Source organism: Lycorma delicatula, chromosome 10 (genome assembly GCF_047948215.1).
Source record: "Lycorma delicatula isolate Av1 chromosome 10, ASM4794821v1, whole genome shotgun sequence".
Lineage (NCBI taxonomy): Eukaryota > Metazoa > Arthropoda > Insecta > Hemiptera > Fulgoridae > Lycorma > Lycorma delicatula.
The window spans coordinates 42,949,822-42,975,338 of NC_134464.1; the positions used below are offsets into that span (position 1 = coordinate 42,949,822).

The 25,517-nt window shown below is 31.3% G+C and overlaps 1 protein-coding gene across 5 annotated transcripts in view; it reads right to left on the bottom strand.

Moving 5' to 3' along the window:
• Nucleotides 1-25,517, bottom strand: part of LOC142331448 (uncharacterized) — a 140,507-nt gene that overhangs the window by 19,557 nt on the left and 95,433 nt on the right. For all 5 annotated transcript variants that reach the window (XM_075377368.1, XM_075377369.1, XM_075377367.1 and 2 more), the window contains 5 exons: nucleotides 23,659-23,819; nucleotides 14,765-14,823; nucleotides 11,960-12,076; nucleotides 6,534-6,767; nucleotides 1,741-1,865 (listed from right to left, as the gene is read on the bottom strand). In XM_075377368.1, coding sequence (XP_075233483.1) covers nucleotides 1,741-1,865; nucleotides 6,534-6,767; nucleotides 11,960-12,076; nucleotides 14,765-14,823; nucleotides 23,659-23,819 — 696 coding nt within the window. The remainder of the gene's footprint in view (nucleotides 1-1,740; nucleotides 1,866-6,533; nucleotides 6,768-11,959; nucleotides 12,077-14,764; nucleotides 14,824-23,658; nucleotides 23,820-25,517) is intronic.

Below are 25,517 nucleotides of genomic sequence, written 5' to 3' on the forward strand. Positions count from 1 at the left end.
TTTTTATAAAATTTAATTGCCATTAAAAGAAACTGAAACTCTTAATATTCATATAATAGATATAAATTACTTATATCTTTTATATAGGCTATTTGCAACCTTCGGTTGGGCATTACAAACAAAACTGGTTTACATAGCAACAAAGTGCATGCACAGTAGATATCAGCTAAGCTTAAATATTGTCACACGTACAGTCAGTCACCATTTCATTCTGTACAGCTTGATGTGATGTTTTGGCTCCTGCCAGTAGCAAGGTATGTTGGTATCTATTAGTTTTTTGTAAGCTTAGAAGGAATATCTGCAGCCGAGATCCATCAGTAGTGTGTAGTTTATTATAATAATCACCTAATGAGTGATGGTTCTGTGAAAACTGTGAAAGAAATCCAGAGAAGGGATAATTGTCTTTTCTTCAGCAATACTGGAATAAAAGGAATGAATTTCTGTCATTGTTGTTACAGGGGATAAGTCATGGATTTGGTTCATTAATATTGGGACAAAAGAAGAGTCCAAACAATGGATGCACACTTAATTGTCAAACTAACCCAAAAAATGATGGGTACTGTGTTTTGGGACCATAAAGGAATTTTGTTGACAGGATTTATGAAGCCAGGCACAACAATAACTGCAGAAATTTATTGTAAAATATTGACAAAGCTTAGGATACCTAAGCTTTATTCTATAGCTCGTAAGCTACAGAATAAACAGCAAAGGATGTTAATGAAGAGGATTGTTTTTTTGCACAATGCAAAAAATAGAGCCACAACTACTAAGGGTTTAATAAACAAATTTAACTGGCCCCTTACATCCCTGATTTTCATTAATTCATAAAATTGAAGAGTTGCCTACTACTTGACACTTCAAAAACAATGGATGGGTACTTTGGTGACACTGTTCTTTTCTCTTTTGTACTTTTCCCTCTCAAGAGGAAAAAACATGCTGTTGTAACACTAAGATGAATGAATGGAACTATGTGAATGAATGAATGTGTACACTAAGATGAATAATTTGGGTGGGGACTATGCCACGTAAGATATGTATGTACATAGTAAATTTTTTAATAATCTATTAATCGGTCAGGGGTTAATAAATAGCCTTTGTATTATAGGTATTAATAATCTATAATGTTCTGAAGGTACAAACTAGATAATCTAAGTAAAACAAATAATCAGAGGACAGCACACTTTAGTTCTGTTTTTGAGTTTAATGACATTTCTCACCACATTACTCCAGGCTTAGGTGAGATTTTAATGATCAGACAATATTACATAAAAAAATATATTACTTACTAAACTGGTGTTGTGAATTATTACTAGCAATATTTATACAGTCTTAATCTTAATCATTCCATGCACATTCTGTCACTCTCATGGATCTTGATTAAAATTATTTATTAAACTCAACAGTAGTCTTTCTGTTGCTGTTTGTCATCTATACCTTTATCAAAAAGTTTCTTAATGTGATCTTTATATCTTCTTTTTACCTAACTGTACAACTACAATGTTAGATTTGAAACACTAACGGTAAAAAAAATTTGTATTAATATATAAAAAACACTCAGTTTTAAAAATAAGAGCAACCCTCCTTAAAATAATTGTTTTTTTGTTTTCTATTTAACTTTTAACATTTACACAGATATGCAATGGAAATTTTCTTTACTATTTATATTTAATTCAAATACAATAAAATAACAATTATACCCAAATTTACATAAAGTACAAAAGAATTGTGATTAAAATGTACCTTCAATTAATGTAGAATGTTTCCTTTTTGGTGCAGGAGTAGGCAATGTTATTGGAGTATTATCACTAAATCTTACAGGTCCAGTTAAACCAGGGAAGCATATTATCGCCAGAAACCAATGGCAGCTATGAAAATGAAATAACAGACAAATATAAACAACTAGTATGACGATCATAATTAAAATAGTTGTAAAAACTATATAACCAATATACAAAAAAAAAAAAAAAAAAAATGTTTATAAAATATAAATCACTAGCACCCATTTATATAAATAAGTTTTTCGTATTAACGTATTCATATTAAATTATAAAATAATAAGATATCAAGTAATGTAAAACCATCATTAGATGTAAAATGTGATTTTTGTCATAACCAATCCAAATTTGTGACAACTACTATTTTTCAAATGTGATAATGGTAATACATTATCTGATATAATAATACTAACAAGTCAAAAACTTCTTTTTTCAAATTTTTAATCTTAAGTTTACTAAAAAAAATAAATACAGCTTAAGAATTAAAGAAAATATTGCTTCTCAATGTTAATGGATTTTTTTTTTTACCTTCGGGCCACCATTAGGTATTGCTTCAGAAAATGAGATGGATAATTTGTAGCATTTGAAAATGACATGCCTGACTGGGATTTGAACCCGGGACCTTGCACCACAGAGGCCGGCTATGGATCACTATAACTGATCTGGAATTTACCATGTGTGATTGTGGGAGAAGAAAAAAGTTTTTTATACTGTACCAGGTGCACAAAAAAAAAAATTGGGGTTTTAATTTGTTATATCTCATGGATGAGGTTTGCAGTGTTGATTTAGGATAAAAAAAAAAAGGGCAATATGAACAGTTTTAGTTGCGCACTAGGTCAGGACCATTACCTATGACAGAGACTCCTGAACAGAAAGCCTTCTGAGTTTTGCAGTTTGCTAATGTGATTTGTAGTACAGTTTACCATGTGTTCTACAGAAACCTTAATTGTGATCCTTCAAGTGGCAATAACATTCATCAATAGCATGATAAATTTGAAACGAGCAGATGTCTGAATAAAGGAGTCTTCCCTGCAAAATCCTAAAAATTTGTTAAAAGGCCAGCTGCAACCTAGTAATGTCAATGATGATAGTGTGGGATGTTTTAAGGAAACACATATGAGTCCATAGTTTTACTGTCTTTGAAGCCTGAACACTATGCTGTGTGTAATAACTTTACAAATGAAATGTTGGTGCATGGAAATGATGGCTTTCTTGATCATATTGTGTTTAGTTACGAGTCAATATTTCACCTTGGTAGAAAAGTAACACATAAAACATCTGGGGATCAGAAAATCCCCATGAACTCTTACAATGTGAAAGAGACTCCTGAAAATTAAACATTTTCTGTGCAATATCCTGACTGCAAGTTTACAGGCTGTTCTTTCACGCTGAAGCAAACGTAACAGGAGTTACTTATGCTGTGTATATGGCTCTTTCTTCAAGATGGACCAGTGAGTTTTATTTGGCAATAAGGCATGCCTCCTCTCTGGCATGACTGTATGGGATAGGTTGAATGACATTTTTCCCACCCATGGGATCGGTCACTATGGAACCAATAACAGATTTCGGTGGCCTCCAAGGTCACCTGATCTGACACCAAGTGATTTTTCCTTTGGTGTTGTATAAAGGATCTTGTGTATGTGCCTTTGCTACCTACTGATCTAGTAGAATTGAACTATAGAGTTGAAGCAGCTGTTGTGTCCATTATTCTGGACATGCTGGTTAAAGTACGGGATGAGCTCTCCTGCTGGTTGGATGTGTGCTGCATGATGAAAGGTACTCAGATTGAACAAACTGTATGTCAAAATTAAGAGATATTAAATAGCTTTAAAACCCCAACATTCTTTTTTGTACACCCTAGATAACATTACAATAATACAGTCCCTTCCACAAACAACAAATTTATTTACTGCATTCAAAAGATTGTTTCAGAAAAATTGGAAATTCCTACTTGCACAAGTTTTATTTTATTTAAATATAAATAAAATTTACTTTTACTTTATTTCATTAATTTAATTTTTTCTTTCATTATAAAAGTGGAACATATACACGCACACATGTTTAAGGCTTAAATGCAGATACGAAAATTCTGATTTCTACTAAAAACTAACAATACAGCTATGAAAATTTTGAGTATATTACAAATTAATTAAAATTTAAAAACAACAATATCGTCTAGCTAATTTTTTTATAGTTTGAAAGGATAAAAATATTATTAAAATGCAATACATTTTGCGTTTTACAGATGTAACACTAGAGGATACAGCCTCAAGTCCGTTTTAAAACTTTTTAGACTTCTAGTGATTATGAGGTTAAAACCAAACATGAGAATCATGTTTGGAATGGTTTTAGTTATTGAGAATGGTTTTAGTTATTGATAATTGATTCTTATGTATTTTTTTGCGCTGAATCCAAAAATAACCTTCATTTTTTCCAACACATCAGGAGTTTTCACAAATCACAAATATCATTTGTAAAAGTTGAAAAATTGCAAAAATGTGATACAATAAAATAGATATAAAACTTTTTTTTATTATAATAAATTAATATAATATATTCACTTTTTTGGTTTATACTATGCATTCTTATAGCTAAACAGTTGAGTGGTGTGAAGAGGAAGGCAGGGGGCAAGGTCATTGACCCCTTAATTTCTAATGAAAACTGCCACAAAATAAGCCTATATTATAGTGCATTTTTAAATTATTTTATTTTTATTAATTTCATTACTTTTAATGAGATAAGTCATGCCTTTGGAAACCACTGCCCCTCTTCAACCACCCTAAACAACAAAGTATGTAAAATACTTATAATTTTATTCCATGCGTCGAAGTTTCTTTGGATGGCTTATACTCTGGTTTGCGCTTTTCCTTCCACATTCACTGTAGGGTTCATCTCAGTGTAACATCCAGCAATAGTCTGCCATCATCGTAGTAATTAATTTCCCTTGATACCTCCTTTCCATTTCTTTCGTGTCTTGATGAAATCTCTCATCCACCCAGATTTTCCAGAAAATAGTCCACATGTGAATTTAGAAAGTGAACCTTCAAGCTCTTCTTACAACCTAAATTTTTGTGCTTTTGCAGCATGTTCTCAACAACTGTTTTTTTTTTTTTTTTTTTAGTTCAGATCCTTCTTACTGTCCAGAGACTTGATTATGCCTTTAAAGGCTCCCCTGACTTCTTTTTCTGCAACTTCCATTAGTTTTTCAAAATTAACATCTTATTAAGTTTTCTTATGTCAGGACCAGTAAAGACACCCTCTTTTAGTCTGGCGGTTGATAAGACTGGAAATTTGTCACAGATGTAACTTCTTTTGATAATGCTTTGACAAACTGATGTATCGCCAGGCTTATCAAGCCTAACTTGATATGCAGAGGTGGAAGGAGAACTTTGTTCGGATCTATGAGATCTTTTTGGAGCACATTATTTGTTCCAGGTTCTAATAAAGCTCTTTTTGGCTAATCTTTCCTTATCCAATTACTCTCTCTGTCTCCGCTATCCAATTCACAGAAAAAATAAGGAAACTTTGTATCCTCCTTGCTGTCCTAGGAGCATCGATATTATTTTGAGATTGCTGCACGTAATCCACTTATGATTGTCATATTTAATTTTATTGAGAATTAATTACAAATTAACCTAACCATCTCAAAATATCCGACGGATACATATTCCCATTATGAAGGACAATTCTGGGGGCTTCTTTTGGATGAATCAATGAATAGTCTCCAATCAGTACTTTCATATGGAATGTTAAATCGAGTCAAGTCCACATACATCAGTGCAGAAAACTAATTCTCCTTCTTCTGAAAAATATGGAAGAAAATCCTTTTCTCTGAACCAAAAAAATGAGGTGCCACCCGCTAGCAGGTTCTTCTCTTTAAGTCTCGAACCAAGCAATTCTGAATTTTCTTTGGTCAGATGTACGTCTCAAACCAAAACAGAAACCTCTGGTGCACAGATATAAACCCAGGTCCGAACTTCTCGATGTTATCTTCATTTATATCACTTGTGGAATTGTCTATTGTTCAGATAAATTTTCTGGTGAATTTGGCACTGGTACATCTGGACGATGAGGAACCGGGTGTAAAGCATATTTGGATAGACAATTCTTTTTTTTTACTTTTCAAATTGAAACCATGAACACTAGTCAAACATAAGTAACAATCATTTGTGAGATTTCGTGGCTCTCGCCACAACTGGAACTCCAAATCTGAGTGTTTCTTGTTCACACTTTGACCACCATCAAAAGTCCTTTAACACATGTACAGCAAATGCAGTGAGGTGCCCAAGTTTTGTCTTGAACTCCTAGTTTCAGTCTGAAACACGCGAGTTACAGCTTGTTAAGTCTTGTCCACCTGTCAGCCAAGTTCTTCTACCTTTTTGTCATTTTTAACCCAAACCTCCCCCAACCTCTTTAGACCACTTACTGTTCAGTTATAAGAATGCACAGTATAAGCCAAAAAAGTGAATATATTATATTAATTTATTAATATAAAAAAGACATTTTATGTCTTTTACGGTATCATATTTTTGCAAATTTTCAACTGTTTACAAATTTTGAAATTGCGATTAGTGAAAAATCCTGATGTGATGGAAAAAATGTAGGTTTACTTCACATTCAACACTAAAAAATACATAGGAGAATCCATTATTAAAAGTTAAAAAAACATTCCACAACCCAAATTTTAATTAGAAATTAAAAATAAATGTAACAATATAATCAGAAAAATGTAGATCAGAATAATTAGAAAAATCTTACTTTTCATTGATAGGAATAATAATGAAATCTTTGGTGAAAATGTTGACAGCTTTTGTCCAACTTTTAACACGTGAATGTCTTTTTTCAGCTGCAGTAGCATCAGGATCATCTTCTAATGGGTTATATGAACGTCTTGTACCTGTTGGCTTGGTAGTCAATCTTTTATAAAAAAATGAACTAAGAACATGTGTTCTCTCCTGATCCTCTTTACTCAACATGTTAAGCGTTAAATACCTGAAAGAGAAAACAAACAAAACATACTTTTTCTATTATCTAAATAGTTTTCTTTTATTTAAATTTTTTCCAATCGATTGCTAACTAACTAAAAATAATTATGATTCTGATTTAGCACATTAATTATTAAAAAAAAATTAAGATTTTAAATAGTAAAAAAATGGCACGTTTCAGTAATTTTTATACAGGTAAAATCATTAAGCAAGTAGATGAAATAAGGGATGATGTAAGTAGTAATATTTTACAGCAATGTTCAGTTACCTTGTTTTCATCCAAAATTTCAGAAATGAAAAATATAGTACTGGAACAATCTTTTTATTGTCAACATTAAAAATTAGTAATAAACATATAAAGAAATAAAAAAGATAGGTTTTAGTACTTAAGAAACAATCACATGAAATATTCCATTTTTCTGATGGTAGAGTGGGAACAACATATACTATGGTAACAAGGGTGAATCATGTAGGAAACTTAGCAGCTACTTTTTCTTCATAATTGTTGATTTCTTCAAATGGCAAATTAAAAAGCCAGAATTAAATTAAAAACAAAAAACTATAATCAGCTTACTAATCTTTAATCTGGCACTGAATCGAAAAATTTAAGTTATAAAATAAAATAATTTTTTTTTTACTTTTATTGTCCTCCTATACGACAGCCACTCACATGAACTGCAAAGGTGAGTTTTTATAAAAATAAGAAAATATAGAGTAACAACATGAAGAGGTTATTACCAAACATGAATTATTTTTTTAATATGTCTTAATAAAAATAATTTTAAAAATGCAAAGAAATGATATAAAAAGACTGCTACTAAATAAGATCTACAGCTCCCTGGAATGCATATAAATTCAAAATTTCTCACATTTTGCATGAAAATAAATTGAAAACCTGAATAACATCAGGCAATAGTATAGTAAGCTGTAATATTACTGTTAAACTATAGAAAAAAAGTACCTTCTAAACTTGTATGAGGGCAGTGAAATTTTTGTTAAAAAAGATCCTTTACTTAAGTAACATGAAAAACATCAACTACCAAAATAGTTTCTTCAACAAAAAAAAAAAAAAAAAAAAAAAAATTGACTGCCGGGATAATTTTTCTTCCACAGAAAAAAACAACAATCAGAATTGGTTCATTTTCAATTTTGAACTAAGACAATATTGGATATACATTCTAGATGAAATATGACTTACCAACTTACATTACCTGATTACTTATACTGTTTTCAGTTAGCTTATAGAGTAAAGAAAAAACAAATGTCACCATTGTGTGAGTGAGTTCATCATGATTCTGCGGAGTCACACCCCTTGCATCAGTGCCAATTCACAATGTGGTCATATCTATATACAACACTATAATCATAACTCATACATAAGTCACCATATAATTAATTTGTCATATAGTGTCAATGTATTCAAAAGTTCATATTATGTTGTCTTCTCAGTTCTATTAAAGCCCTTGATCTTTTCATATGATTACTTGATCTTGTTCAATTTTTGTGTTTCTATTAGTTATTTATTTACTCTAATGTTATTTAAAGTTAAGATAATACAATTTTTTAAGTTTACTGGAATGTGAGTAGTATATTCTTAGATTTGTGTCTGTATGACTTGAGTTATACCATTATTTTGATACCATGTCTGATACAGATTCAACTACAACAAAAATAATGCACAATAAGTTTTGCTGCTTCAGCGTGCAATGTGATTCGCTAGTATGAATCTCCTAATGAATTTGGTTCCCTAAAAAACCAAAACCCCAGAGAACAATTAAAGAAAAAGTTGACCATTTTGATAAAAACACAATTAGTAAAAAAGTACATGAATTTTATTTATTAAGATTATTTTTTGGTGATGTGTTACCTCCTCTGGAAGATAATTCGGTTACTGTCTTAGACAACGCCCCTTATTATTCATGTGTTCATCAATGATGAACTTAGGTCCAATTATTGCAAACTGTATTGTGTATTTAAAAGTAGTTTTAATGTGTAAAAAAATTGATGAATTAACACGATCCAGTGGTAAAACCGTGCTTTGATTACCTCCCTATCATTGTATACTCAATCCAATTGGGTTAATTTGGGGACAAGTCAAAAGTTATGTAGCATCAGAAAATACTGCTTTTAAAATATCTGAAGTTAAAAATAATTGATAAAACAGGCCAGCAGTAATGGAAAAACTCTATAAAATATGTCAAGGATACTATTGAACCAAATTATTGGAAATTAAATAATATAACAGAAAACAAAATTAATATAAATTTTAGAAATTTAATATAAGATTAGTGGAATTTTACTGTTTATGGACAATTGACAAATTTCATAAATCTTAAACTCAAATAAAATGTCTTAATTTATTTAAATTTAAAATATAGTAGTGCGTGGTTACTGAATATTAACATCGTGTAGTTTATTTTATATGCATCAGGATTTACAGGAGATGCTTGTGAACTGGTCACCTGAACACTCGTATGCACACTATGTTTACTTGAACTCTATAAGCTAACTGAATAAGATAATTATGGTTCAAATACAGCAAATTTTCTTATAAACATACTTCAAAATTTCTTTTCAACCAATATTTCTCAACAAGAATCTATTAAAATGTACAAAATATGCTTTTGAAGTATAATATCAAATAATAATATTTGAAGTATAATAATATTGAGTGATTCAAAAAGGACTTCAAAAGCATATAAAAATTTAATGAGATAACTTAGATTCAGTTAAGGTCTCATTTCATAGAATAACAAATCAAGTTTGTCACGCAACATTCATTCACTTACAGGGTGAATTTTAAGGTTAGTTTTCCTGATCAATTTAGTTAAAAAATTTCTTGACTCATAATGTTATGCTACTGCCATTTACTCTGCAAAATATTTAAATATTTAATTTTTTTCCTCCACCATCCCCATAGCTGCCAAACTCATGCCTTATTTTACTTATTACAATCATTTTTAGTTTATTTTTTTGTTACATTTAAAATTAGGCTATTTTTTGTGATAAATTGTTTCAATAAATTACAAAGCAAGGTTAAAAAAAATACTATATTTAAAAGTTTCTTGCATAAAAATGGACATCAGATAACTAAAAGTAACACAGATAAGACAAAAAAACTAACTTAAGCAATTTTTAAAAATAATTGGAATGTACCTAAGATTGCTTAAAACCTTTTCTAGAAAACTAGCCTAACATTATTTAGCAAAGTAAACAAAAAACAATATTTAACTTTATATGCATAAATATATTAAGATTTAAATTTAACAAAGAATATATGTATGATCACAATTTAAAAGAAAACTAAAATCACTGTGACTAAAAGTAATACAGATAAGAAAACTAGAGCAGAACACCTTATTTTGTACAGAAAACAAACATGATTAACATTTATTTGAAAAATACTTTTTATTATTATTCTAACATAACCAAAAAATAAAAAAATAATGATATCTCATTCCATTACATATGTATTATTATGTATAAATAAAACACAGGGCAAATTTTTTTCAAAATCAAGATTTCTAATGGTTTGCCTTTTTCTAAAAGTTTAATTTTGGTGGCTATCTGTCTTTCTCTGCAGAGATTGTAGCTCTCAACCTTTTCCTTTCTTCTTCCAGTTTTTTAATTTCTGCTTGCATTTCCCTTTTCAGGGCTCTATTCTGTTTTTTGAGAGAATTTTTTATTTTTCCTACAAGACATCCTTCATATTGTCTTCTAGAACTCCTCATTGCAATGAACATTTTTTTGGTAATGGAAATATTCTCCTTGCCCCCACCATCAATAATTACATAAAAACTTTTCATTGATAAACTATTGTTTCTTCGCACAAATGCTCTAAAAGAAGAGATTTATTAATGGAAAGCCACCTCTGAAATTTTTTGCAATTTTTCTTGACTTTTACTGATTTTTTTCTAAAAGTTTCTGATCTTTCTTGACTAAGAGTATATTTTCTGACATTTCTTGCCTACAGGAACCAAGACTTTGGTTCAATATGGCTTCCATTCAAAAACATACATCCCAACTGAAAGTCATTCCAGACAGTAGTTAGCAAGTTGGGCATTATCTCTGTAGCTGCAGCATTAATTCAAACTCTTAGCTCTACATCAGCAGGCAAAGGTGGCACATAAATCCAATCTTTAATGAAACCCACAAGAAAGAATCTAGCAGGTCAAATCTGGGGTGCAAGGTGGCCATGCAACTGGGTCTTCATGACCAAGCCACTGACTTGAGAATCAAATATCAAGAAAATCTTCAACTTCTAGGCGGAAGTGAGATGGTATCGTCTTTGTCAACATTGTCTAACAGAGTAATCAGAAAATTCTAAAGCATGTCCCGATAAACAATACTATTTATGGTTACCTTCTGGAAGAAGAATGGGCCGAACAGTCTTTGTTTGCTTAGGGCACAGAAAAGATTAACATTACGGCTATCACGAATGTGCTGCAAAGTTTCATGAGGGTTTTTGTTAGCCCATATTTGGCAGTTATGGGTGTTGACCTTACCACCCATTTTTGATGTGAAATATTGACTTGTTACTAAAAATTACTCTAACATTGCATCGTTAAATTCATCTGCAATTCTATCCATAATTTCCACACAAAACTGGATCCGAGCATCTCTGTCACAATTAGTAATTTGTTGAACCACGGTTAGTTTATTTGGCTTCAAGTGCAATCATTTATGTAATATGCACCAAAGAACTGTTTGTGGAATGCCAGTCTCAATTGACACATGCCAAGTTGATTTCTTCACACTACGAACAAAGCTTTCTCCAAGTTATTCCACTGCAGCTTCAAGGATTCGGGGGTGTCCTGGTGATTTTGCATGTTTAACAGAACAACCTGTCTCAGAGAAGGTTTGAAGCAAAGAGTAAACTGTATGCATACTAGGAGGCTTCCTATCGTACTCTCTACGAAAATTATGTTGAACTGCAGTTGCTGATGCATATCTTAAAACAAAACATACAGTGAGCACATTCTGTACCAGTAAATGTACCCATTTTTAACAACAATGGTGACAGTGCTGGTGACCAAATTCAACATTAATGAAGTACATGAGTCAAAACTAGTGTTTTGCCATAAAATGAGACCTCAACCGAATCTGTAAGTTATTTAAATAAAATACATTATATGCTTTTAAAGTTGTCAATTCCTTTTTGAATCACCCAGTATATATATAACATGTAACAATAATTACTTAAGATAAAAGTCTATGATGACATCATTAAGAAACTGATCTTCCCCTAGGCAGGCATAGTCTTCTGTATTTATTGGGATTCCCCCTTTCATTGGTGGGGGAGGATACACCATAATTCTGTAACAATACATTAAAATATTAATGTGCATAAAATGTATTACATAATTTATTTTTTCCATTTTTTAATCTGTAAAATAAATTAAATTCAATTTAACCTAAAGCATCAATTACAATTCCTCAGAAAATTTTCTCTCAATTATTAAATATAAAGGCAGCATTATAATACTACAATAAAAAATAATGTTAATGTATCTATATTTTTAAAAGGTAAGATAGATGTCATAATTAAACAAATGTAGGTAATTAGAGATATGATACCAATCAATCCTAAAAATAGCACAGCACCCTAGGAACAGCATGCACCCCAAGCCAGATATTCTAGGGAAGTTATAGTTATATAATTATTTCCTGTTTAGTCAACAAGAGAACAGGAGTATCAATATCAAAGTGCAAAAGATAGCAGAGTAGCCATAGATGTACTATCTTTAATTCAGCTTTTCACTGGGTATTAATGTCATTACTCTCAAGAGGAAGTATCTTGAGCTGTTGTACTTCAGATGTATTACAATAGCTTTCTGGCCATAAAAAAATTCCTTTAAGTACAGTTAAACAAAATTAATATGCATTATTATTCACCATTTCCCTCAGTTCGGAACGCTAGTTACTTTTTTAAAAAAAAAAAAAAAGTAACTAGCTTTTTTTCATCCCTCGGTTTTGTAACTCAGGGATGAAAAACGTATCCAACATCGCAATGTAACGATCAGCTGTTACAGTTACGGCAGTCATTTTCTTAAAAAGAATATGGTCCAATAACACCAACCTTTCCTATTGCACACCAGACAGTCACCTTTGGGCTATGAAGTGGTCTCTCATGAAGCTGATGTGGGTTTCTTTCTGCCCAATACCGGCAATTCTGCTTGTTGACGAAGCCATTCATTCAGATGAAAATGGGCTTCGTCACTCATTAACAATAACAAATTTTCACTTTCTTCAAAAATGGTAAGCATTTGTCGACAAAATTGTAATCGCTGCGTGAAATCTTGCTCGTCTAACTGCTGCACGACGGCTATCTTGTAAGAATGGAAATGCAGGTCTGGATGCAGAATTCGTCTTACCGTGCTTGTGGTCATTTGAAGCGCTGCTGAATGCCTCTGAATAGAGCGGCATGGGCTTCTGACAATGGCTTCCCTTACTCGTTTGATGTTCTCCGGAGTGCTAGCAGTTCGTCGGGGACTCGATGGTTTTTTCTTCAATATTGAACCACTTGTTCGAAGGTTGTTTACCCATCGCAATATTGTGTTATGAGAAGGGATACTTGCATTACAATGGATATTAAACTGACGGCGGAAATCTTGCTGAACAGCAGTTACGGATTCGTCATTTCGCACAAAACTGTCATACGCGTACAGGCGTTGGTCTAGCGTCCACGGCTCCATCCCAACGACTAAAATGTAAATGCTATGAACAAAGGAAACGTCAGACACCAGCTACGTGCCCCTCCCACCACGAACGCCCGAGTACAACCCACTTCAAAAACATCCAGTTCCTGTGAATGACCCTGTATGTAGTTTACTGCTTGGTCATGTTCTTTTTATTACACATCTTCCATCCAGCTCATATGTCCAAAGCAACTTCTAATCCACCTTCTTGGAATTTTTTTTACATAATCATTACATTATCCACAATGCTCCAGCTTTTTAAAATTTATGTTTGAACCAGACTCTAGTTCCTTTTGGAGATTATCCAAAAACATACAATTTCATTATAGGAAATAATATGTATTAGTAATTTATAGGAATATACTTCATGAATATTTTTAAGTATATATAGCTGATGAAGGTAGCCTTAAAAGCACTTCTGCATTAAATGTAGGAGATAAGTAGTCATGTAGACAAATCTAAATGAAGTAAAGTAAATAAAGCTTCTTTTATTAATCTCTTATGGTGGCTACATTATTAATCGTATACATAAAGCCAGAGGTTTGTGTCTGTTCTCACATCACGGGAGAACCAACTAACAGATTGCTTTCAAATTTGCAGGATAGATTTGTGTTACTCCAGGGAAAGTTTTAAGCCATAGACTGAGGCCCTTTAAAAATATTATATATATATATATATATATATATATAATAAAATAAAGTTTGGTATAATATATATAAATAAGGGTATATATGGGGTGTGCAAGTAAGCATATATGTAAATGAAATATAAAATTTTATAAAGTGAAAATATTTATAGACTTTACTTAGTAATCACAGTTGCATTTGCTTGATTCTGTCAAGAGGACAATACACAAAATACAACTAGCTATCTCAAGCACTCAAAAAAAATTTTTTTTTAAATAAATATGAGAAGAAAAGATTAGAAGCTTTTAAAATGTGGTGCTGTAGGAGAATGTTAAAAATCAGTTGGGTGGGTAAAGTGACAAATGAAGAGAAAATTGATGAAGAAAGAAGCATTTGAAAAAATAAAATTAAAAGAAGGGAGACTTATAGGCCACATATTAAGGCATCCTGGAATAATTGCTTTAATACTGAAGGGACAGGTACTTGAGAAAAAATGAACAGGTAAGCAACGTTTGGAATATGTAAAACAAATTGTTAGGGATGTGGGGAGTATATTGAAATAAAGCGATTGGGACTAGACAGGGAATCTAGATAGGAGAGCTACATCAAACAAGTCAAATGACCAGACAAAAAATAATAGTTTGATATAGATTTAAGGAGCTGCTATATATAATACTTACGTTTGTATTGGACTAGGCATTCCCCTAGGCATTCCTGTTTTTCTTAGTATGTTCTGAACCTAAGAGAAACATTAAAAAGCAAAATGTGTTATTAAAAATAAAACAAACTTTTTATAATAAAAACAGTTACAGCTGTGTTCTTTAAATGCAATTTTAGTGTCAGTAGTTTAGTTGGAATAAAAAAATGAAAATAATTTTTCATTAACATTCTTTTAACTACCCTTTCAATGCTGCAGAATTGTATTACTTCATGAGCAATTTAAAACCATTACATGAAACAGTGCATAAGTATGTGTATGGTGTCTGTTATAAGTACATTACTTTGTATAAAAAAAAATAAAATTTTATACACTAAAAATAATAATTTTAATTCCACAAGTTTGGGACAAACCTAATACATGTTAATTTTTCATTATCTCATTACATTCCTTTTCCATGTATATTTCTTTTTTTTAAATAAATTTGTGTATTTGTGATTATTTATTATGAAACATATTGAAATGTGTAAAAGGTTTCTTGGTTACAAGTGGAGTCTCAGTAGTCCGGCATGTCCAGTAATCTGACATTAAAAATATCGCAATGCATACAAATTAGATAAAAAATTTCTGCATTTTGATAAAATTGTTCTGACAGGTTTATGTACGAAATATATACTCTAAGCCATGTATGTAAAAACACAAATGTACGTATCGTATAAATAGGCATACGTGCATGCCTTTTTATATGTAACTCTTGTAACAACAATGGAAATGATCTTTTGTCACTCTCTTACAACTTAGACATGGATAAGTTCCGTTGATCACACACAAAAATTAGGAGGGCGTTAGTAGGCAGACGGAAGTAGGCGGGGTTTGGAACAGATAGCTGGGCATAAACTATAGGCAGCATTAGTTATCAATGGTAGTACATGACAAGTATTGTGCCTCCTGTACAGTACTGTAACTAATGTAAGAAAGCCGGTTTCTAATTGCGCTTAATTCATTTTATGTTCGCTAAGATTTCTGTGTTTTTTTTTTTACTTATCAGAAATATGGCATGTACGTCAGGGTGTGTCACAATGTCTTTCTAAACAGCTTGTTTCAGTACATATAAAATGAAAACCAATTAAAAAATAAGCACAAAACCTTAATTTTAAAACAGAAATTTGAAAAAACTCGATAAATTTGCAAAAGAAACAGATTTGGCCAAGGAGTACCAAGTTAATATGATATACGATGTCCACAAAAATGGAACGAAAATTGAAAATGTTCATAAAAACTACTGCATCTGGCCCTGGAAAAAGATGACTCTGAGAACTAGCAACTTTTCTGAAGTGGAGGAAGCTGTGTTGCTTGGTTCCTACAAGAACGAAGTAAACACATTCCAATAAAAATGATATTCTTCGTGAAAAAGCAAAATTCTTTTACTGAAAAAATTATAAACAATACAAGCATTGGGTGGCTTAACAAATTTAAAAAACTGTATTAATTTTTTTAGAGTGATTTGATTAGAGTGATTCTTCAGCTGTAGCTCCTTTCACGGAGCAGTTAAAAGATAAAATAAAATCAATGAAACTTGTCCCCGAGCAAATTTACAATGCCGATAAGAGTAAGTGTAATTGGAGATTGTTACCAAATAAAACTTTTGTTCATATAGGAGAAAAGTGTGCTCCAGGTCGTTAAGTTGCAAAAAAACGTAAAACATTCATGCCATGCTCAACTTCATCAGGTACACAAAAGCTTGATTTGTTGGTTATTAGTAAACCAAAAAAAACCTCAGGTGTTTAAGAACATAACAATGAATAAACTTCCAGTTAAATACACAAATCAAACCAGAGTGTGGATGACATTTGAAATGTCTAAAGACAAGACTGTTACCAAGATCATTTCATTCCTTCTGTAAAGGAGTATCTAAGAGAACACAATCTTCCTCAGAAAGCTCTCTTGCTTATGGATAATGCTACTGGCCATCCCAGTGAAGTTGTTGACTTCAAAGTTAAAACTAAGGACGGGTTCAATGAGGCTATGTACTTGCCAGCTAATATGACAGCACTTATTCAGGAAATGGACCAGATTGTGATAAAAATAATAGTCACATTATAAAAAACAGTTACTGACGGATTTAATAAGCCAAGAGTGCTATTTCTGTTAGCTTGTCCAACTACAATATGAAAGATGCTGTTTTTAACTTGGCATACACTTGAAGAAAAGGGTACTTACGTATTAATCCCACTGCAGCTACAGCTTTACTTAAAAACAAAGTAGTCAATCGGATTTCAGTGAAAAATGAACAGTCTCTTTATTAATTTTAATAAATGGTTATTTATATTTATTTATTTTATAAATATAATTTAACCAAACTTAACCTACGCTCGCTAACCTTGACTAATTAACACCGTCATTTTTTGAGTATTTATTTAATAAATTCAGTAATTATGGCAATTATTTATTATTTAAATAATCAAAACACTCCTGTTAATTAATCAAGGTTAGCAAGCGAAGCGAGCGTAGGTTAAGTTTGGTTAAATTATATTTATAAAATAAATAAATATAAATAACCATTTATTAAAATTATTAAAGAGACTGTTTTGAATCTATGTTAAACTCTATATCGGCCCATTTTCCACCGAAATCTGATTGACTACTTTGTTTTTAAATAAAGCTGTAGCTGATGTGGCGTTAAAACGTAAGTACCAAGAAAAGTACCAGCAAGTACTATAATTAAGTCATGGAAATCATTGTGGCCACCACATCCACTTTTAACCAAAGAAGATGAAAATGATACTAGTGTAACTGACAATTTTAAGAAAGTTATGGAAATTTTATCAACAATTCCGTTGGATGCAGGTATGAATAAGCCTATGAAAAACCACACTTTAGAGGAAGCACGGTCTTGGTCTGAAGATGATGATGAAGATCTGAAACTCTCTGACAATGATATAGTATCGTTTTGTAAAATTTTGACCTGAAATTTTACAAACTGATAAATAAACTGTGGAGCAAACTTTGCTGAAAATTACTGTACAATGTAAAGGTGCTTTATCAGCACCTGCACTAAATGGGCTGAAGAAAAAAACATTAATGTAGATGAACAGTTTTTATTAAAAAAGTTTATCAAGAATCATTCACGACAAAAAAAAATATAGTCTTTTTTCAAAAGTTATATTAATTATGGTTTTTGTTGTACAAGTTTTATTCAACATGTTAAATTAATTGTAAGATTGTACTGTATAATTTTTATTCTAAGAGTGTAGGATTTAATGTTATTGTTTATTCAGCTGTAAGTGTGTGTTCATCAACCAAATACTGCACAATAGTATTACAATACAGAATTTTTTATATCTGTAATAAAGGCTATTATTTTTCATAAAAAGTTTTTTAAATATTTTTTTTTTCTTAACACTAACAAAGTAAGATTTTTTTGTGGTACAGTTATTACAATAATTAGCCTAGTATTATTTTTTTAAGAATCCAGTACTGTATTTTAAAATTGAATTGTGTTTTTCATAATTTTTTAAAGATTTTTTTTTGTAATACTGTACTGTAACAAATATGATTTTTCTTTTTGTTAATATTACTTTAAGATATAGTTATTTTAATAAAATAAACAGTAATCTACTTAAAATTCAAATGTATTTTTATTATATATATAACTTGCCAAAATCTAGTAACCTGGCATTTTTGGTAATTCAGCACCCCCTTGGTCCTGACCACCCCCAGATTACTGAGACTCCACTGTTTCGGTCATAAAACTAAGGTTTCTAGAATTGCAATTATTTAGTTCTACCAACTTCTACCAGTTCAAATCCAACTTCCATAATTCCTAGACTCAACTTCATGGCAATGAATGGGTTGTTATGTAGCCAGATGGAGGAGAGCAAAAAGCAAGTACTACTACAAATTGGTTAATTTAAACCATAGTTAAAAACCAAAGTTAAAAAATAAAGTGATATTGTAATACATTAAACACAGAATTAAAATTAAAGTAACTTTCTGTGCTTTAAATTGGAGTCAGTTAGGCAAGGGTATGTAACCCCAACCGAAGAGTCCCTGGTCCTCCTAGTTAAGGGTTAGGTAGAATTGACAACTTAAAAAAGAAAGAAAAACAATATCAAAACCAAAAAGAAGTTCAATCCAACCAAGAGCTGCAGAACTATGGAGGCTATTTGGAAATAACTTCTGATTTGTTTTTAAAAACCCACCAATCAATAAAAAAAACAATTTATTGTATAAATCTTTCTTACAGCTACTTTTCTACATAACTGCTGTCTAAATTAATATGGTTGTCATATCTGTAAACAAGCTTTTGAATACCCTCATCATAAAACTCTGCCGTCTGTAAATTAAGCCAGATAGTAAGACAGTGTTTTAACTCCTCATCATTTTCAGAGCACTGTGTCGCTAACTTCTTCATTTTTGGGAAAAGGTGATAATCACGGGGAGCAAAATCAATGCTGTGTGGAGGATGGTTAAACAACTCCCATTTAAAACTGTCAATTTTGTATTGAGTGCATAACTTCAGTATATGGATGAGTATTGTCATGATCAAAAATGATGCCTGAATTCAACATGCTGGGTTATCTGTTTCATATGGCCCTTCTCAATTGCTTTTATGACTCGCAGTAAGTTCCAGCATTAATTATCATGCCTCTTTTCATAACATCAACCAAGATCACACCTTTATGGTCCCACAAAACTGATGTCATCAGCTTTTTTGAAGAAAATGTTTGACAGGCCTTTACGGGTTTTGAGAACTGGTGTGCCCCCACTGCACTGATCGAGCTTTTGTTTTCACGTTAACAAAGTTAATCCATTGGCTCTTACAATGTGGTCAAGGAATTCACCCTTCTCGTTATAGTAACAGTGAAGGAACATTAGTGGACTCCACCCAATTTTTTTTTGTTAGTTCATCAGAAAGAAGCTTAAGACATCCAGCGAGCATAAAATTTTTGGAAGCCGAATCTATCAGTTACGATTTCATACAGCACTATTCACAATATGTGAGGAAAACATTTGGATAACTCTTATTGTGAATCAACAATTTTCTCAAATTTTCATATCGACAAGTTCATCTGTGACAAATGAGGGTTGACAACAACTTTCATTTTGGTGAATGTTTGTTTGACTTTCCCTAAACATTGTTTTATAACATTGTCACTCATGATATTCCCTCCATACACTGCACAAAGTTCACAATGAATTCCAGCAGCTGACAAGTGTTTGTTGCATAAAGAAACAGATGATTGCATGCACTTCATAGTCGGCAGGATTTTCTATGACAGCAATCGTTATGAATGAGTTTTACAGGAACAAAAAAGCAAGCAATATTCCCAATAACAATACTAGAACTATAGAAACACACTAAACCAGAGTATTCAACTGTGCAAAGATAGAATTGCTACCCCTATTCTTTTACACAATACCAAGGACCTAATTAATTAATGCTAAATTGCGCATAACCCTTGCACAATCTGCTATTATTAGTTATTCATTATTTAATTATTACATAAAAATATTATATGCATAAACACATGTAAACAAATACAATACAGTGAAAATTAATTCAAACACAGATGTTATTTAATAGAAAGTAACTTCATTTAAAAAAAAAAAATATCTGTACAATTTGTGAATATCAAGCTCCTTTATTTTTAATCACTTCACACATACAGTTTGGCATCGATTCAACAAGTGTAGTATATTTTTTTTACTTTTTCATCATGAAACCATACAAATAATACTGCTTTAATGAGGTCAATTTTTGGATGAAAATTAATTGTACCAAAGAATTTCAATTGGGTATGTCTTTGGTGTTGCCTGGCCACAGGAGCACCAATGTTTTAATGTTTCATTCTTTAAAAAACTTTCCTCTTTTTTGACAGTAATGGAATTTGCAATAACACATTTCAATCATGACTAAGAATGCAAGATCCCATCAAAGTGCTTTCATGAAAAATTAAGGTAATATATGTCTTACCTCAATATTCTGTACTGTGTTTTTTTTTTATGACCACATAGGATCACTTTTAGTCAGTCAATTATCAAAGTCTCTTCGAAGGGATTGTTCGAGCCTTGCAGTCCTCCCTGTACTTTTTTATACATTTCAATTTCTGTGCATTTTCTGATGTTAAAAATGTTCGTATTGTTTCTTTCTTGTGAGTACGAAGCGAGTGTTTTTGTCCTTGATTTTTTAGTTAAATTTTATTTTGTCTGTGACGTCTTTTGGTGTAAGGCCAATTTTCTTTAGATTCTCTCTTTTTTCTCTGATCCACCTATATCCTGTCTTGATGTTTTTTGAGTAGAGGTTGAACTGTACCAACTGTTTCAGAAGTCATGCATCTTGCATCCTCATGATGTGCCCAAAGAATCCTAGTCTCCTCTTATGCATATCATTGTTAGATTCTAAACTCTTTGTACACGACTTTGTAGGGCATGATCCACCACTGCCTATCTTTCTGGTACTTTTTGTTGATGCAGGTTCTTCAAATTCTTTCAATTTTCTGGAGTCTGTCGGTCTTTAATTGTTCATTTAGGTGTAAGAGTGTTTCTGCCGCACAAGTGGCTTCCAATTTTATAATTTGTGTTGTAGTGTCTTATTTTTGTGTTTATGGATTAGAACACACTTTACTGTATGCGTACTAAGTTTATTTTTGAGCTTTAGCTAGTTTTTTTGTTCTTGTTTGCACTGAGGCTTTATTATTTAAGTAGTTTATTGTTTCTCAGAGTTATTTAATTGGGTTTGCTATTTTGACTTTATTATTGTTCATGATTACGTTTTTGTGTTGGTTTTTGAGAGATTATTTCAGTCTTTTCAAAAGATATTTCGAGGCCAATTTAATTTGGAATATTTTGAAGTTCTAAATTTGTGTTTTAGCTTTGTCGATGTCATTTGCTAGAAGTGCCTAGTCATTGGTGAAACAAAGGCAGTTTGATTTGATTTTTGGCCTATTTTTATTTTTGGGGCATTTTTTAATCATTCCCTTATTACCACTTCCAGAGCTTAGTTGAATAGCAGTGAGGAGAGTCCATCGCCTTGGTACATTCCTGTTTCAATCGCAAATGGTTCTGAGAGTTCATTTCAGAATTTCACTTTTGACTTTCTGTTTGGTGAGTTTTATCATGTTTATTAATTTGGGATTTGGTTCAAGGTGTCCAAGGTTGTAATCCATTATTTGCTAGAGTCATATCTGATCTTGACAGTTCCACCAGGGTCTAACCTTCCTGGTATTCTCCTAGTTCTTTCTCAAGTTGTTAACTGATCCTGTTGAGGATGATTCTTTAAAGAATTTTATACGTTATGTCTAGGAATGGAATTCCCCTGTAGTTAAGTCTGTTTTTTTCTGCTTTTTTATGAAGCGGGTGGATGAGGGCTGTTGTCCAGTATTCTGGTAGTTCTTTGATACAGATGTTGTCAAGCTGTTGATGAAGGGAGATTTTTTCTAGTCTTACTGATGTTTCCAGATCTCTATTAAGGTCTGATCTTCTCCCACAGCTTTGTAATTCTTCATCTCACCTAATGCTTGGTAGACTTCTTTTATTGAGGTAGGGCTAATCATTAAAAAAAATATTATTGGTGTGCTGGTATTGAGGTTTAGGAGTAGTTGTCAGTTCTTCAGAGTTTATTTAAATAAACAACTGAATGGTTTAATTAATAGAATTTAAATATAATTTAATAGTACAGAGGAATAATATGAAGCTTAAAAAGATAAATCCATGATCTGCTATGTATTTAATTTTAACTTTAATTTATTATCATTTATAATTTTAACCAATTAATACAATGCAATGATAAGAAATCAATGCAATGAGTTTGTGAAGGTAAGTTAATGCAATAATTAATCTACTATAAAAATGATTAATAAATTAACCTCATGTACAAAGATAATTCAATAAGTAAATTCAAACATCTGTAGTTACAAAAAAGTCCAAATAAAAAAAAGTATATTTTCAAAATCATAAATTAACATTCATCTACAACAGCTGATTGAATACTGGTTTAATATGCACAAATATTATTATTATTATTAATTCATCAATAGAAAGTTGTCCAATTGAAGCACACTTTTGAACACAAACCCTCAGTAATAAGTTTCTGTTTGAGAGGGTATAAAACCATATGAAACTTACTTCTAGACGGTCAAAAGTATGTTAACAGTTATATATAAATCATCAAATTTTTATAAATAGTTTGAATTCCAGAAACTGGCCAAATCAAGGTACAAATTCAACTCCCATATTCCCATTCTTTCAAGACTACACGGCAACACACACTGATAAACTTTTTCAAAACTAATCAGTTATGTTAGAATAAACAGCTGAAAATTATAATGTAAACATTCACACAATTATTCAAAACAAACTAAATTACAAAAAAACATTTTCAAGATGGATTCCAAGACTGCTTACTGACAATAAAGAAAATCATACTTGGCATGTATAGAAACCGCACTCTGATCAGATGAATTAAAAAAAAAAAAAAATGGCGATTTGTGACCTTGATCCATCATTATGCATGCAATTCATCAAATAAACTATGGAGCAACTCAGTTCTCCTATGAGGAAAAAAGTTCAAAATTTAACTATTAGCCAATAAAATATTGCTTATGATTTTTAAGGAGTTAAAGATAACATTTTTTGGAAGACATTTTTATCAATAATTGCCATTACTACAGATATAGGCTTGATATTCTTCAGTGAAATATTATATTAGACCATTGAGATTTTCTGCTACACTTTAGTCTAGACATGGCTTCATCAGATTTTTTTTTTAGCCCCTAAAGGATCATTACATACAATAAAAAAAGAAAATAAAGTACATTCTTGAAAGAGTAAATCCTCCAAATTTTTTTTTCTTATTTGATACATCCTATATAAATGAAGATGATTTTAAATAAAGATACTAAATATAATAATTACCTCTTTTGGTGAAGCTCGAACTAAAATATCATTAGCTTCCTTACTACATAATTCTTCATACATATTTTTATCAAAAAAGTTACTTAAAATTGCTTTTATTTTACATTTTGCTGTGTCACTTAATCGTTCTGGTAATAGAGTAATTCTTTTTTGTGTTTCAACTGTGAAAAAAAAACAACAATGTTTCAATGTGAAAGAAATATTTTTAAAATATACATACATATAATGATAATTTTATAGAAGATTTATGTTTACCCATTTGTGCCCACTGTAGACATTTGTCGACTTCATATATTTTACCTTCATTTCAAATGAATAAATGATGGAATAGCAATTGCAATATTTTCCTGTTATATTTTGGCACATACTATAATGTAATGTGAACGCAAAATCTCCAGTTTGTACTACACCATGTCAGTAACCTCAAATGTAAACATCTGGTCCATATCTCGATATGATGCACCAATCAAGGTATGACTGTTTTTTGTTATTTAGCAGACTAATATATGTGATTGATTTTTATTTTTATGTAATCGTAATAGAATTATTGTAATCATAGTGTTGGATATTTTTCTGAATGTGTGTGTATGGTGTAGTGGGGAATTCTTCCACTCCCTTGTTATGTGTGTTGCTCACACAATTGGGTTCATGAAGTGGATTTAACGTCAGTTGGTTGACTGACGTTAAATCCAATAGTGATAAAACATAACCATGTTTTATCACTAGTTTTCTTTTAATCTACCGATATTCAATTATGACCAGTGTCAATCTAATACAATAAAGATGTTATAATTTTTAGTTACATTCACAAACTGAGTCAATTTATTGTACAGTCCACTTAACAGTTTTATAACCAGCATCCACATCATAATCGTGATATTCTATCATACAATATAGTTAGTGTCCTTTACATTTCCTATAATAAATTCTTACAACTGGTAGGAATCCGATAGCTAAATTTGTTGACAATGAATTTCAATGACTAGAGGTCATAATCTAAAACATTTTTGGTTATCTCCTGTGCAGATTCACAGTGGAGGAAATTTTGAACTTATTAGAAGATAATGAAGATTATCTTGATGCCACGGTTTACAGTGAACCTCCTAATAATCATCACTTAAAAAAATTTTTAAGCGATGATGATGACAACCAGCCATTTGAAGATGTGAACCAACCACCTTTCAGAAAATTTCGTGCAGAATTAATTTGTAAAAAAATTACACAAAATGGTCGATAATTAATATTAGAGAAGGATTTAGTGGTGATGAAACTTCATAATTCAATTTTTAAAACATCTTCTGAACCACTTACACACTGATCACATTGTGTGAAAAATAAAATTTCAGATGGCTTGTTTACCAGTACATTGTCTGATCCAATACAAGATGTGATTAAACAGGTAGTGTTACAATTACACGAAAACTAAATTTCAGATCTTTCAGGTTTCAGTGGATCAGGATCATCACAAGCAAAAATTGCAAAGAGAAAAATAGTCAAAAATCAATATGTGCACTCACTGAGCAGAAATGAGTAAAGATTGATATTGAAAATAAATTTCAAGATAAAAATTCACTCTTCTAGATTTCTTAAATAAAGTTTATTCACCCACAGATTTATATATTAAAATTTTTGATGAAATACTTGATTTTATAATTAAAAATTCAGTTCAATATAGTACTGAAAAGTGAACACATTATTTAAATTACCAAGAAATGATATTCACCTACTTATAACCATAATCCTTTGCCGCAAAAACGGAGTACTGGGAAATGACAGATGATGTACAAAATGTTGCTGTGTCTACAGCCGTGTCCTGGAATCGATTTGAAGAAATCATGAATTATCTGCATTTTTGTGAC